This window comes from Cetorhinus maximus, chromosome 18, assembly GCF_964194155.1.
Source record: "Cetorhinus maximus chromosome 18, sCetMax3.hap1.1, whole genome shotgun sequence".
Taxonomy (NCBI): Eukaryota; Metazoa; Chordata; class Chondrichthyes; order Lamniformes; family Cetorhinidae; genus Cetorhinus; species Cetorhinus maximus.
Genome location: NC_135896.1, coordinates 7,374,533 through 7,390,124, shown reverse-complemented (window position 1 = coordinate 7,390,124; position 15,592 = coordinate 7,374,533). Strand labels below are relative to the sequence as shown.

The following is a 15,592-nucleotide window of genomic DNA, read 5'->3' as shown; positions in this document are numbered from 1 at the left end:
GAGATTCCTGTCCGCTAGTATGACAAAAGTATTTGAGTAGCCTAGTATAATTTTAAAGTTAGTACTATCTTTTGCACCTCGAGAAAGATTATATTGGCCATGGAGCGGGCTCTTTGCAACTCACCCAGGAATGATAAGAGCTTTGAGGACAGGTCAATAGACTAAGCTTGTATTCCATTAAATATAGAAGACTGAGGGTAGTTAGAGTTAAAATACAGATCAGGCATCAGCTAACAGGCTCAAAGGAGCTGAATGGCCTCCTCCTGATCCAATGTTCCTAAAATGCTGCTTGGAGCGTGTTGAAGCCAGGTGACTATTGCTTGGGTTGAAGAAAAATATGATGATTATGTAGACAGCTAAGTTCACAGACTCCCCCCCCCACCGCCCCGCACTACCTCAGCACTGGGTGTTTGTGTCTCAGGGGTTTCAGTGGCTCTGGCATGAATTTTCATCATCGCTGTTCATTTTTGTTGCTCTGTTTATTTGGGTTTCTGCCTTGCGTTATTTTATGGTAAGTGAGTTTTCCTGGTATTTGCTATAAAGCAGAGAACGCCTGTAGTGTACTGCAGAACCAAAGTGAAAGGAGTGTCGATGTCTTATTAATTACATTTTTAAGGTTTAATGGCAATCACATTATTAAACAGGAGATGGGTATTTGTACACTGGTGTCCTCTGACCTGACTGTCTGCCCCTCTTCTACTGCTACGTTGGCGGGCTGGGTGTGCTTGGAGAGGGAGCGTGCGGTGTTCCTGTGACCGGTGGGCACCCCGGGGGCTGGGGTGCATTGATGACCCCCACAACAACATTTTGATTTAGTTTATTAAGTTTCCTTTCAGATTTTTGCCTTTTGTTACAGTGCCCCCTTAAGAGCCTGGTCCCTTAAATTGATTAATTTAATTTGTTGATTTACCACCTTTCAGTTCATTAGATATACTCAAAAGAATATAAGTGGGGATAGCTGGGTGGTGTTGGAGTAGTGTTGACTGTGAACTAAGTCAATAAACTCTTTCCAGCAAAGAAAGCTGCTGTGTCTTAGTTTTAACTTCACCAACTAACTTGGATCCAGTTATCAAGCACTTGTTTCTGTCAGAGACTATCACCCCCAGAAACCTTCAGTTGGTTTCTGTACAGCACTTTCCACATCCCCGGGGCATCCCAAAGTCCAGTGAAGTACTTTTGAAGTGTATCCATTGTTTGAATGTTGGAAATGTGGCAGCCAGTTTGCACACAGCAAACTCCCACAAATAACAATGTGATAATGGCCAGATAATCTGTTTTTAGCGAGGTTGACATTAGTGTTATGCTAATTGTATTGTTAAGGTTAAAGATAAACAGGTGGACGCTATTGATTGATTGATTAAGTATATTGAGCACATATAAAGAGGGACTGCCAGGACACTGAGTTCGTAAACAGGGGGTTGACATTGGTAATGTTGCGTCCTGTAAATAAACAAACTATCAAGAAAATAATTTGCATCTAGTTTCTTACTTCACCGTTTGGCTTGGGATCCAATTATCAGTTTATTGAGGGAGTAAGTGTTGGCCAGTACAAGGGGGCTAATTCCCCTGCTGTCTGAGGTACCATCTTTTGAATGAAATATAAAACTCAGGCCCCGTCTGTCCTGGCCAGTGCAGGTAAAAGACCCTGTGGCACTGTTTTGAATAAGAGCAGGGGGGCTCTCCTCAATGTCCTGGCCAATATTTATCCCTCAACAAACGTCACCGAAGCAGATAATCTAGCCATTACCGCATTGCTGTTTGTGGGATCTTGCTTTGCGTTCCCCTACAGTGCAACAATGACTATGCTTCAGGGAGTATTTCATTGGCCGTAAGGCTTTTGGGATGCCCTGAGGTATGGGAAAGGTGCCATATAAATGCAAGTCCTTTATCTTTCTATTGACGTTAGGTTAAAAACATTTCATATTTAATTACTTTTTTTAAATCATTCTCTCGGCAGAGTTTATCTCATTGGCTCCACTCCAGGCCGTCACCAAGGAAACGAAAAGCAAAAATGGGGACACTTAAAACTTGGAAGGGTATGTAAATCTGACTTTTCCTTCATGCAAATTAAAGGGAACTATCCCTAGTAGAAAATATCTTTGCAAATTAGCATAATGGTGCATATTAAAACCTTGAGCATCTGTGAGATCAATAGAATTAAAGGTGGCAGAGGTTTGCCATGACATTTTAAACAAGTAATTATATTTCATAATTAATTACTACGCTGTTGAATCTTAAATGTTTATAACATGGGCACAAACACGTCAGCCCAGTGCTAACATAACACTTAGAGTCCATTAATGCAACTTTCCAGATAAGTGCAGTTCCACTGTTTGACAGCAGCAAGAAATGTTCTGTTGCTCTATGGTTCAAAGCCCTGGAACTCTCTCCCTGTCAGCTTTCTCTGTTTCTCTCTCTTTATCTCCCTCTCCCTCTGTCTCTCTCTTTCTGTCTCTTTCTTCCTCTGTCTCTGTCTCTCTTTCTCTGTCTCTGTTTGCCTGTCTCTCTCTCTCTCGGTCTCTCTCTCTCTCGGTCTCTCTCTCTCTCGGTCTCTCTCTCTCTCGGTCTCTCTCTCTCTCGGTCTCTCTCTCTCTCGGTCTCTCTCTCTCTCGGTCTCTCTCTCTCTCGGTCTCTCTCTCTCTCGGTCTCTCTCTCTCTCTCTCTCGGTCTCTCTCTCTCTCTCTCTCGGTCTCTCTCTCTCTCTCTCTCTCGGTCTCTCTCTCTCTCTCTCTCGGTCTCTCGGTCTCTCACTCTCTCGGTCTCTCACTCTCTCGGTCTCTCTCTCTCGGTCTCTCTCTCTCTCGGTCTCTCTCTCTCTCGGTCTCTCTCTCTCTCTCGGTCTCTCTCTCTCTCTCTCGGTCTCTCTCTCTCTCTCGGTCGGTCTCTCTCGGTCTCTCTCTCTCTCTCGGTCGGTCTCCCTCCCTCTCTGCCTCCCTCCCTCTCTGCCTCCCCCCCTCTCTGCCTCCCCCCCTCTCTGCCTCCCCCCCTCTCTGCCTCCCCCCCTCTCTGCCTCCCCCCCTCTCTGCCTCCCCCCCTCTCTGCCTCCCCCCCTCTCTGCCTCCCCCCCTCTCTGCCTCCCCCCCTCTCTGCCTCCCCCCCTCTCTGCCTCCCCCCCTCTCTGCCTCCCCCCCTCTCTGCCTCCCCCCCTCTCTGCCTCCCCCCCTCTCTGCCTCCCCCCCTCTCTGCCTGCCCCCCTCTCTGCCTCCCCCCCTCTCTGCCTCCCCCCCTCTCTGCCTCCCCCCCTCTCTGCCTCCCCCCCTCTCTGCCTCCCCCCCTCTCTGCCTCCCCCCCTCTCTCTCTGTCACTCACTCTCTCTGTCTCTCTTGCTTTTGTCTCACGCGCCCCCTCTTTCCGTCTCGCTCGTGCTCTCTTTCTCTCTCTTTCTCTTCAAGTACCATGCTCTAAGAGGGCGTTGACGACCATGGACGTCCATGATCTGTTGCTCTTGCTCTAGAGGTGTGGATCATCTTCATTAGTGCTACATTCATCCAGTTTGCGAGGCTCTTTAGAACGATTTAGTCCTTCATCAAAAGGATTGCATCAGCTCAAGAAGGCAACCCACCACCATCTTCTCAAGGACAAACGGGGATGGGCAATAAGTGCCAGCCTTGCCAGCTATGCCCACGTACCGTGAATGAGTTACCTTTTAGAAGTATTCTTTTGAGGACAGACTTAGTTTTCCCTGCCTCTCACATCTCCCACCCTCTCTCTCCAATCTCTGGCTGATCATATTACCTTCCAGCATTCCTCAAGCTCCAAACTGAATCATAGCCCTGACTTGTGGAGAATAAGGATTTTGGGAAATGCAGAATGAGGTTACTCAACCCATCGATCTCACTCCATTCAGAGCTTGTGAAAAGTTGCACTTTCCTCTTATGCCACCTGACGAGCTTCTGTATGACAGAATGCCAAAGGCACCTTTAAACTCACTGTTTATCCAATTCCCTTTTGGAATGTTACTAACGGGGATGTGCGTTCCAGATAAAAACTCGCCGTCCAATTTTTTTTTTTTCCCCTCCTCATCTGGTTCCTTTGTCAAACCTTAAATATGTACCCTCTGGTGAACAACCCTTCCGTCATTTTAAAGAGTTTCTCCCTATCTTTCTTTTTAATCTGAAAAGGAAGAATATGCAGGGTCACGGGAGATTGACGCTAAGTGATTAGCTGGTTTGAGGAGCTGGTGCAGGCACAATGGGCTCCTTCTGCGCGGTGACATTTCCGTGATTCTATTCCATCAAAGGTTTTGATGGTTTTGAGCAGCTCTGTTAAATCTCCCCTTTACCCTCTCCGCTGTCAGGAGAGTGACCCCAGCTTCTCCAGTCTCTCTGTCTAACTGAAGACTCTCTCATCCTGGGTACCGTTCTAGCAGATCTCCTATTGCAGCCTCTCCAGGGCCTTGACATCCACTGGGCTGCGTCGATGGATGAGCTCCAAGCCGCTGGAAGAGCTGCCTTCATCCGGACCCATTTTGCTGCCCTGTTTGCACTCTACCCCCAGGTTTAAATTATAAGGAGTGATTGCGCCAGCTGGCTGTGTGTTCCCTGGAATTTAGAAGATTAAGAGGTGCTTTGTTCAAAGTTTTTGAGATGTTAAGGGAAACTACTGGGCTAGATAAAGGGAAACTAGTTCCACGGGCTGGGAAGCCTCGGACTAGACAACATTGTCTACAGAGAATCGGGGCTTCCAGGAGTAAAATTAGGGGTCACTTCTACACGCAGAGGGTGCTAGAAGTTTGGGACTCTCTGGATTTTTAAACCTGAGATTGATGGATTAGTCGCTTATACCTAAGGTGTTGATCCAGTTTTGTTTCCCCCCCCCCAATAGATCTTGAGTGACCGCGCGTCACCTGTGGCGAATCCGGAATCGTGGCCTCTTATTGGCCAGTTTTCCAGCATCGGCTCTTTAGGAGCTGACGAAACAAAATGGCTGTGCTCGGAATTTAGGGAGAGCCTTGCGACACTTGGCAAAAGCCAGAGGTCCCTGAGCAGCCAGCAGGTGCCTCTTCATTTGGTGAGTATACCCATAGAATCATACAGCGCCAGGAGGCCATTACACCCATCGAACCTGTGCTGGCTCTAGAGTTATTTGATTAATCCCAATCCCGCGTAAATCTGTTTCCTTCAAGTGTTTATCCAATTCCCATTTGAAAGCTACTATTAAGTCTGCTTTCACCACCCTTTCAGGCCATGTGTTCCAGATCATCACAGCTCACTGCATAAGAAAATGTTTCTTCATGTCACCTCTGCTTCTTCTGCCAAATTAATCTCTCTGGTTACGAGCTTTTCTGACAATGGAAGCAGTTTCTCCTTACCTTACTCTATCAAAACTCTCCTTAAACCTTCTCTGCTCTAAGGAGAACAATCCCGAAAATTCACAGGCTCTCCACTGACTGGTACCTTCCTGGTAAATCTCTGCTGCACAACCTCCCAGGCCTTGAGATCCTTCCTTAAAGCGTGGGGCTCAGAATTGTACTTCAGTTCAGGCCTGACCAGAATTTTATAAAGGTTTAGCATAACCTCTTTGCTTTTACACTCTATTCCTTTATTTAAAAAGTCAAAAACCCCATATGTCTTTTTTTAATCAACGTTCTCAACGTGTTCAGCCATCTTCAAAAATTTATGCACGTACTGGTTAGGCCACAGCTGGAGTACTGTGTGCAGTTCTGGCCGCCACACTATAGGAAGGATGTGATTGCACTGGAGAGGGTGCAGAGGAGATTCACCAGGATGTTGTCTGGGCTGGAGCGTTTCAGCTATGAAGAGAGACTAGATGGGCTGGGTTTGTTTTCCTTAGAGCAGAGAAGGCTGAGGGGGGACCTGATAGAGGTATACAAAATTATGAGGGGCATAGATAGGGTTGATAGAAATAAACTTTTCCCCTTAGCGGAGGTGTCAGTAACCAGGGGGCATAGATTTTAAGGTAAGGGGCAGGAGGTTTAGAGGGGATTTGAGGAAAAGTTTTTTTCACCCAGAGGGTGGTTGGAATCTGGAACTCTCTGCCTGAGGGGGGTGGTAGAGGCAGGAACCCTCACAACATTTAAGAAGTATTTAGATGAGCCCTGAAACACCATAGCATACAGGGCCACGGGCCAAGTGCTGGAAAATGGGATTAGAATAGGTAGGTGCTTGATGGCTGGCATGGACACAATGGGCCGAAGGGCCTGTTTTTGTGCTGTATAACTCTGTGACTCTATACTCCTTATAAACAAGTACAATAATGTGGACCCTGCTTTGTAAAAGAAGCTGAATTGTTTTTTGTTATATTGGCTACAGTTGCAGGCTGAATCAGACCGTTTGGAATCTTACTTTTTATTTGTGAGTTTCTGACCCCATATCCTCTCCATCACCAATATTAACTACCTCCAACCTCCGTAGCATCACCATTCTCCATCTCTAGCTGGAGTTTAGAAGAATGAGAGATGATCCTGTTGAAACATATAAAATTGTTTGAAGGTTTGACAAGGTAGATGCCCAAAGCCGCCGTCCCCCCACCCCAGCACCTGGAGAGTCTAGAACTAGAGGGTCACAATCTCAGTCTCAGGGATCGGCCATTTCGGACTGAGAGGTGGAGAAAGCTCTTCACACGGGATTGTGAACCTTTGGGATTCTCTACTCCAGAGGGATAAGGATATTCAGTTAATGATATTCGGAGATTGATCGATTATTGGGCACTAAGGGAATCAAGGGATAAGTGGAGTTGGTGTGGAAGATCAGCCACAACCTTACTGAAAGGCAGAGCAGGCTCAAGGGGCTGAATGATCTACTCCTACTTGTGCTTCCTATGTTCAGATAAACCCTTCACTTGTGCTGTTGTTACTTCCAGACTTGACTCATGTTTGACCTCTGATTTTCCACCCTCCATAAACTTGAGTTCATCCAAAACTCCACTGCCTGTCCCTTAACTTGCACCAGGTCCTATGATTCGTCACTTATTGGTCAATGTTGGCTCCCGGCCTATTGACCAGTTGAGTTTAAGGAGAGCCTTGTAACTGTAGGCCAAGGCCATGATCCACGAGCAGGCCGCAGGTATCTCACTGTTTGGTGTTTGGCTACATTTGTGGAGGTTTCATTCTGTTTACAGTAATGCTGGATAAGGAATTAAAAAATGTTCCCTTTTTATACATAATAAAAGTATGATTTAACTATGTTTATAAGAATCTATCAGTGGTGAGTCTGAATGTGGCAATGCCACTGAATGGACTATTTAGCAGTGTTAATGTAACAGACAGACCCTTGCAGCAGAACTGAGAGATAAAGGCCCTCTTAACTTGCTGCTATCAAGCATGTATGTAGAACCTTTCCCTGACCATCGTCTCCCATGCCACCATTGGCCAGTGGGTCATTATTAACGGTTGTGTTTAAATTTAAATAAAACACACAAAATGAAACAGATAAATCTAATTTTTTTTGTCAATCATCATCTTTTTGAATAGGTTTATCCAACTGTTGAGAACGTCAGAACAAGTTTAGAAGGATACCCGGGTATGTTCTTAAATTCTCCTTGGTGGGCGGGGGGGGGGGGATGTGTGTGCGTGTGTGTGTGTACATACATGTGTGTGTGTGTGTGTGTGTGTGCGCGCGCATGCGTGCATGTACGTGTGTGTGTGTGTACGTATGTGTGTGTGTGTGTACATACGTGTGTGTGTATGTACGTGTGTGCGCGTGTGTGTATGCGCTTAATATCTCCCTATGTGGCACGGTGTCAAATTATGTTTGAAAATTGTTCTGTGAAGTGCCTTGGAGCATTTTTACTACACTAAAAGTGCTAAATAAATGCAAATTGTTGTTGTAGACCAAAGCAATAATATATCAGTTGAATTGTAAAGGTAGTTATTTTTGTTTGTAGAAGTGTCGCCAGTGCTTAATAAATATCTTAAAGATATTTAAAGGCGATTTTTAAAAAAAAATATCCCCTAACCCTTTGACCCCCCATGAAAGAACATCACTTCTAATAGACTCTCTTTCCTTCATTAGCTGGGGGCTCACTACCATACGCCATTGTTACAGCGCAGAAACAACCTTGGCTGTCCTCATTCTTCTGGTAAGTTACAATCAACCTTATCCGAAATTTAACCTTGTGGGTTATGGCACTGGCAGAACGGTTGGGCATCTATGACCCATGAGCATCTTACTCACTCTAAGTTATTGACGCTACTGTGTCAGCCAGTGAGGTGGAGGCCGGGGAGGGATTTTCAATAGGACTTGCAGCAAACAGTCTACTTCACAGCAAACAAAGTCTGTTTAAATAGAAAATGGAATCTATTTGAACCATACACTACAGCAAACAGTGTACAGAGTCTATTTAAATAGCAGCCTTCAGAGTCTGTTTGAACAGCACACCATGGGATCTTTTACATCCACCTGAAAGGGCAGACAGGGCATTGTTTTAATGTTTCAATGGCATCTCCAACAGTGCTGCACTGAGAATACTGACCTAAGTTTTGTGCTCAAGTCTCTGGAGTGGGATGCAAACCACGACCTTATGTCTCAGAGGTAAGAATGCTTCCCACTGGTGTCATGGCTGACAGAACCACAGTGTGTTTGTGAGGACCGCAGACAGCATGTGACAAGAGCAAAACTAACTGTGGCGAATGTTACAAACCTCGTGGATAACTTTTAAAAAAGAGATTTAGCTTCCAATTATGAGCTGAAAGAATGACATAACAAGACTTAATGATTTAAAACTTTTACTGTAACAAATTACTAAAAACACTGTTGACTGAAAACTATTTTCATTTTGTAGGCAATTTGTACAGTAAACTACAGAGAAACGTTCCCCTTTTATGTATATCACACATTGCACTCCTGACAGAATTACAGTCCTTATGGTAAGCAGCCCACATCCATCAGGTTTCCATATCCTTGTTCCGTTGAGTAATAACTTCAAGTTACTGTCTCCAGGTGCTTTCCACAGGTTTTAGAGAGTTTATTAAATCCACCAGCAGCAGTAAAGCCTGTTCCGATGATTCTCCTTCCAAATCCCATGAATCCTTAGAAGGCTGCAGGATGCGTCTCTTCAACTAGAGACTATCTCCCTCCTGCACCTGGATGTGGTAGCTCGCAAAGCCAAGCAGCTTCTTCTCTTTGGTGACCACATAGAACTGCTGCCTGTCTGTGATATTCATTGATTGTAGGGAAGCCTGTAACCTGATCTCAAAAATGGCTCCCTCTGCCCTCTCCCCCAAGGCAACATGAAACACATTATCGTACATCCAGGTAGAAATGCTAACTAGCTACCCTTGATCTCAACTCCCTTTAATCTAGAAATAAATGGAGAGTTTACAGCACAACTGTTTACAACCTAATACCTACAACACCTTTCTGGGACTTTGGGAGATACAACCTAATACCTACAACACCCTTCTGGGACTTTGGGAGACTCAAGAGTCTATTCATCATAAACTCAGCGACTGCTGCCACTGTCTCCAAGTATAAATACCTTGCACCATCTCCTCAGTGAAACAATATAAGCCTTCTTTTGATCTCTAGCAATCAAACTATCTAGGCTTAGTGTCAGGCAGACTTCGGCACAGGTCACGTGACCTCTTCATTTACCCTAAATTTAAGGATATAGTCCCAAAATTTAATAATCTTATAGACTTCATAATTGTAGTACAAGGTAGCAAGGCATCAGGCGTGGAGTGCAAGTAATGATGGGTCAAACTTTCTGAAATAACAGCTGACATGTGTGACTAAACCCAACCAAAAAAATCAGCCAATCAGCAGCCCTCAATCACCATCACAAATTGGGTTACCATGAAACTGGCTGCTTCTTGGTTGTCATGGAAACTCGGCTTTCCGGTGGATACATTTCCCGCTTTTATCTCTGAGAATTGAAGGGCTTTCTGTGAAATTAGCAACATGCATTCTGCGTCTCTTCCCAACATTTAGCGGATAATTGCTTTTGAGTAATTAACCCTTCTAAGTAAATCCGCCTAACATTTCCGAAGCATTCTGACAAATAAACACAGTGTGCGACAGAAATGACGATTCACCCATAACTTCAGACTGGATCAGCCATGACTGTATTGACTGGTGGAGCGGGCTTGAGCTGGGGTTGGCGGGGGTTGGGGGGGGGTGGGGGGGGGCGGGGGGTGCGAATTCACTGCTCCTACTCCTGTCTCTTATGTTCTTATAGCCTTACATTCCAAAGTTACCAGAAACTTTACCAGTACGAAATCAGAAAACAAGACATGCACCTTGTTATTGTCAAAACCAAACTTTCAATTTCCTGAACTCATGCTCCACAGCGATTGTTTTATCCCTACCTCTTAGCCTTTTTCGATCCCTTCACCCCACCCCACCCCCACTAGGGCTATCTGTACCTTGCTTGTCCTGCTTTCTACCCTTAATTAGCACATTCCTTAGATAATATCATCACCTTCAACACTTCTTTGTCCTTTTGTCTATGACATCTTTTGGTTATCTCCACCTATCACTGGCCCTCTATCCAGCTCTACCTGTCCCACCCCCCCTTAAACCAGCTTATATTTCACCTCTCTTCTATTTTTACTTAGTTCTGTTGAAGGGTCATTCGGACTTGAAACGTTAACTGTGTTCCTCTCCGCAGATGCTGCCGGACCTGCTGAGTTTTTCCAGGTATCCTTGTTTTTGTCATGCTCCACAGCTCCTGGAGTCATACAGCAATGAAGGAGGCCATTCAGACCTGAATGGTACCTGCGCCAGCTCTTTGATAGAGTTATCCAATTAATTCCATTCCCTCGCTCTTCCTGCATTGCCCTGCAAAATGTTCCTTTTCGGGTATTTATCCAGTCCCCTTTTGAAAATTACTTTTGAACCTGCTTCCCATCTCCCTTTCACTCAACGCATTTCCTGATCGCAACAACTTGGTACATATTTTTCCCACCTCTTCCTGCTGGCTGTTTTGCCAATTTTCTTAAACCTGTGCCCTCTGCTTATCCGAGCCCCTTGTCAGTGGAAACAGTTTCTCCCTATTTACTCTGTCAAGCCCTTCATCATGTTGAACACAGCTGAGCAATCATTTCTTTATTCCTGTTTAGCTTTTTAGTGTCCAATCTGCATTGATGTTTTCTATACTTAACGACACAATATAAATGCAAATTATTATGCTGGTGGTTATAAAATGATTTTTTCTTTTTGTTTAGTCACTGATTTATTTCTCCACGGATGTGAGACTTCAGCTCTGTGGAGAGGCTGGAGAAGTTGGGATTGGAGTTGAGATTGTTAACGGGCGATTTAACAGAGAGAAGTTTAAATGATGAGGGGTTTTGATTGAGTAGAAAGGGAGAAACTGTTACCACTGGCCGTAGGGTGGGTAACTCGGTTGCCAGGTTTAAGATAATCGTCCAAAGGACCAGAGGGGAGATAGGAGAAATTTATTTACACAGTGAGCTGTTGTGACCTGGGTGCACTGACTGGAAGGGTGGCGGAAGCAGATTCATTAGTAATTTTCAGAAGGAACTTGGATAATTATTTGGGAAGGATGAAAATGGCAGGGTTTTGGGGGAGTGGGACTGATTGGCTAGGTTCTTCAAAGCCAGCATAGGCTCAAGAGGATGGCACAAGAGCACAAGAAACAGGAGTAGATCAGCCATTCAGCACGATCACAACTGATCTTGGGCTTCAACTCCACTTTTCTGCCCATTCCCCATATCCCTTAATTCCCTGAGAGACCAAAAATCTGTCCATCCCAGCCTTAAATGTATTCAGTGATGGAGCATCCACAACCCTCTGGGGCAGAGAATTCCAAAGATTCACATAATTTCTCCTCATCTCAGTCCTAAACGATCGGCCCCTTATCCTGAGTCTGTGCCCCTGTGTTTTAGACCGCCCCCAGCCAGTGAGAACAATCTCTCAGCCACCGCCCTATCAAACCCCTTTCAGACTCTTGTATGTTTTCAATGAGATCGCCCCTCATTCTTCTAAACTCCAGAGAATAAAGGTCTCCTTCTGTGCCACGACTTGTTGAAAATCCACTAGGTAAATATTTTCTGCATTTAGAGAATTATAGTGGAGAACGTTTTGTGACGACTTTGTAAATTATAGCTGTTGCCTGCATAATGCGCGACAGTCTCACAGAGCTCTGTAACAAATCAGCAAGGGTGGAATTGGAAAAAAAGGGCTTTTTTTGGGAAAGTCGTCACTACCTGGCTTTTTCCACCTGATTAATTAATGGAATTTCAGTTCCCCAACTGAAGCGATGGGATTTGAACTCATTTCAGCAGATCGGTAGTCCAGGCCAATGTTCCCTCTTAGCAGCCACACAGCAACACACAAGTTCCCACGCAGGCCATGCACGAAACTGCCTCTTTAAGTTACCGCGCGCGCACACAAAAAAATTTAAAGGGGCCACGCACTTGAATCGCTCGTACACACCAAAAAGAAACTCAGAGGGTGTGTTGGTCAAGGCCTCTGGATTACCAGTCCTGTAATGTCCCCACTATGCTACTGTACTCTGCTGTTGTTGCTATGTAGAACCCAGACAGTCATGATGGTCAAGCTAATATAATTTTTATGGTGGTCAAGCTTATTGATCACAGTGGGCGTTATCATTGAACCCAGTCTCATCCACACTTCATGTCCCAGCAGCTTACTTTCCACAAGACAGTCCCTCGATGGACTGAAGAGGCAATCCCTGAGTGATTTTCTACCCCCCCCCCGCCGCCCCAGCCAACCACCTAATTATATGAATATTAGGAACAGGAGTAGACCATTCAGCCCCTCAGACCTACTCAACCATGGGCTTGCATTCCCTCATGGATAGATTAAGGGGTGATCTAATTGAGATGTTTTAGATGTTTAAAACAATTGCTAGGGTAGATACAGAGAAACTGTTTCCTCCGGTGGGGAAGTCCAGAACAAGGGGTCATAACCTCAAAGTTAGAGCTCGGCCAATCAGGAAGCATTTCTTTATATTACAGGGCAGTGGAAATCTGGAACTCACTTCCCCCAAAAAGCTGGTGAGACTGGGGGTCAATTGAAATTTCAAAACTCAGATTGAGAGAATTTTTTTGGACAGGGGTGTTTCAGGGGTACACCACTAAGGCGGGCAGATGGAGTTAGGATACAGGTCAGTTGGGATCTACGCTAAATAGCGGAACAGGCTTGAGGGGCTAAAAGGCCTACTGATGGCTGCTCTGTACCTCAACCCCATTCCCCTCCCCCCCACTTTAATACCTTTGATACCCTTTCCCAACTAAAAGCAAGAGGCAGCGAGGATTTATAGCAGCTCAGTAACCATTCCGGCCGAGTCACCTATCTCAGCACAGTCTGCAGTTAAACTTGAGGAGATCCTGCTGTGTATAACGCAGCTACTGACCGACTTGACCAGCTGAGCCGTAGGGAAGAAACGCTCCACATTTAAGATTCTCTCAAATTCCTTGTGTTCAAATTCTTCCATGGTCTCACTCTTCCCTGTCTATTTAACCTCCTGCAGCCCTCCGACAACTTGGGGTTCCTCCAACTCCAGCTCTGGTCTCTTGAGCAACCCAGATTCCCCTCCTGCTGGCCATGCCCCCCAGCCATCCAGGCCCTAAGCTCTGGTATTGCCTCCCTAAACCCGCCTGACTCTCCATCCTTTAAGACCCTCCTCTTTGACAAGGCTCTTTGTCGTTTGCCCAAACGCTGCCATGCGGCTCAGAGTCAGCCCCTGTGAAGCTCCTCGCTATGTTTTAAAAAAAGAAAGACTTGCATTTACATGACCATCGGCTTTACAGCCGGAGTACTTTTTGAAGTATCGCGATTTTGGAAACTTGGCAGCCAATTTGCGTACAGCAAGCTCCCACAAAGAGCAATGTTGGAAATGCCCAGATAATTCGTTTTTTTGTGATGTTTGATAGAGGGATAAGTATTGGGACAGGACACTGGGGTGACTCCCCTGCTTTTCTTCGAAACAGTGCCACGGGATCTTTCCCGTCCACCCGAGCAGGCAGAAGGGGCCTCGGTTTAAGACCTTGTCTGAAAGACAGCACCTCTGAGAGTGCGGCGCTCCTTCAGTACGGCATTGGAGAGTCAGCCCTGATATTTGTGCTCATGTCCTGGAGGTGGGACTTGAACCCACAACCTCCTGACTCCGAGACGAGTGTGCTGCCAACTGAGCCGTGACACTTTAGAAATGCAAGCTGCTGTCTTATGATTTAAGTACAGTGTCCAGCCATGGCATTGTAGGAATGCAGCGATAGCTCATTCAGCTCCTGCTTCATCAGCTATCCTACTCTTTGCAACCATGGTGATTTCCTACGCCGTGGTGCTCCCCTCACCCAAGTCCTCGCCACAGATAAATTATGGCAATAAGTAGGTAGACAGAAACTAGCTGTTTTTTGTTACATGCTTTAATGACAAGTCCTAGCGGGGCATAAGAAACAAATGGAGTGGGATAAACTCAGCCCACGGAATATAACCATTAGCTGGGGAGAGCAGAGAGCAATAAAAGGAACAAGTATCCTTGGTACAGCCCCATAAATCTCAGATAGCTGCAACATTAAAGGAAAGATAATTGTCTGACGGACTCACTGGACGTAGAGTTATAAATTTAATAGCCTGTCAGTGCCACATTCCAGTCTGTCTCTGATGATGTAAACTCAAACAGAGAAAGCGGGGACACTCACCTATTCCGCCTTTGATAGTCGGCTCTGACTCACTGCTGTCTGGTCGAGTGTGACGGCAGCAGTAATCAGCTTACTGTCTGGGGCGCTAGCGCAAGAGTCCTTGGCCGGAGATCAGGTGTCTTTTCTTGTAGGTGGACGTCTATGAAATAATGATGTAAAGTTTCGTTCTGACCCCATTGCAGTTCTCGTTGGGCAGCATCTTTCATCGTGTTTTATTGGAAGGGTGATAACACTGGTAAATTTGGATGGAAGCTAAACAGTCTCTGTGCCAATTCCTTCAGTTTTGCTGCTTTTTTAATAACACCGCAGAATATTTTATTTAGGATGTAGGCGTCGTGGATGATCCCTGGGATGCGTTTGTGGTGGCCGCACACCAGCTGAACATTCAGCGAGCGGAAGTCCTCCTGGTTGAGGTAGTTGACTGCTTGTTGCCATGGAGATCTAAGTGCCGCCTGAGCACAGTCGCTGGCACCCTGCACCTATGGAAAACCTGTGATCTGCGCAAATCCCAGCGCTCTTGCTTCCTGGCTTTCCTGATCCCGGGTGAAAAGCGCAATGTTCTGTGCCTTTGCAAAGATGGTGTCCGTGACCTCCTGGATACACTTGTGCGTGGAGGCTTGTGAGATCTCTCACAGGTCACCTGCGGAGCCCTGGAAGGAGCCACTGGCATAAAAATTGAACACGTTCACTTTCGTGGTCACTTTCACAGCCAGTGGCAGTGGATGCCCTCCATGACCCTGTGACACCAAATCCTGCAGCAGATGGCACACATGACCGACCAGTCCCTAGACATGGGCGGTCTTCGGCGACACTGGTTATCTGTCATCTGTAGAAATGACAGGCACCGTCTACAGACCCTGGGTCTAGCGAGGTGTCTACGAGTGACAGCACACTGGGGATCTTCAGCTGCTTGCACAGCAGGCCCTGCTGCCCCTTCATCTGGAGGGAGATGCCCCTCCCTTTGCCGAACCAGGCACCTCCGCCGCTCTCCTCTTCTCCTCCGGT

General features: G+C 46.0%; 1 protein-coding gene across 6 annotated transcripts in view; it reads left to right on the top strand.

The window, feature by feature from the left end:
- Nucleotides 1–15,592, top strand: part of tdp1 (tyrosyl-DNA phosphodiesterase 1) — a 120,029-nt gene that overhangs the window by 38,392 nt on the left and 66,045 nt on the right. For all 6 annotated transcript variants that reach the window (XM_078562036.1, XM_078562035.1, XM_078562034.1 and 3 more), the window contains exons 9-12: nucleotides 1,958–2,036; nucleotides 4,825–5,010; nucleotides 7,433–7,481; nucleotides 7,974–8,040. In XM_078562036.1, the coding sequence (XP_078418162.1) occupies nucleotides 1,958–2,036; nucleotides 4,825–5,010; nucleotides 7,433–7,481; nucleotides 7,974–8,040 (381 nt within the window). The remainder of the gene's footprint in view (nucleotides 1–1,957; nucleotides 2,037–4,824; nucleotides 5,011–7,432; nucleotides 7,482–7,973; nucleotides 8,041–15,592) is intronic.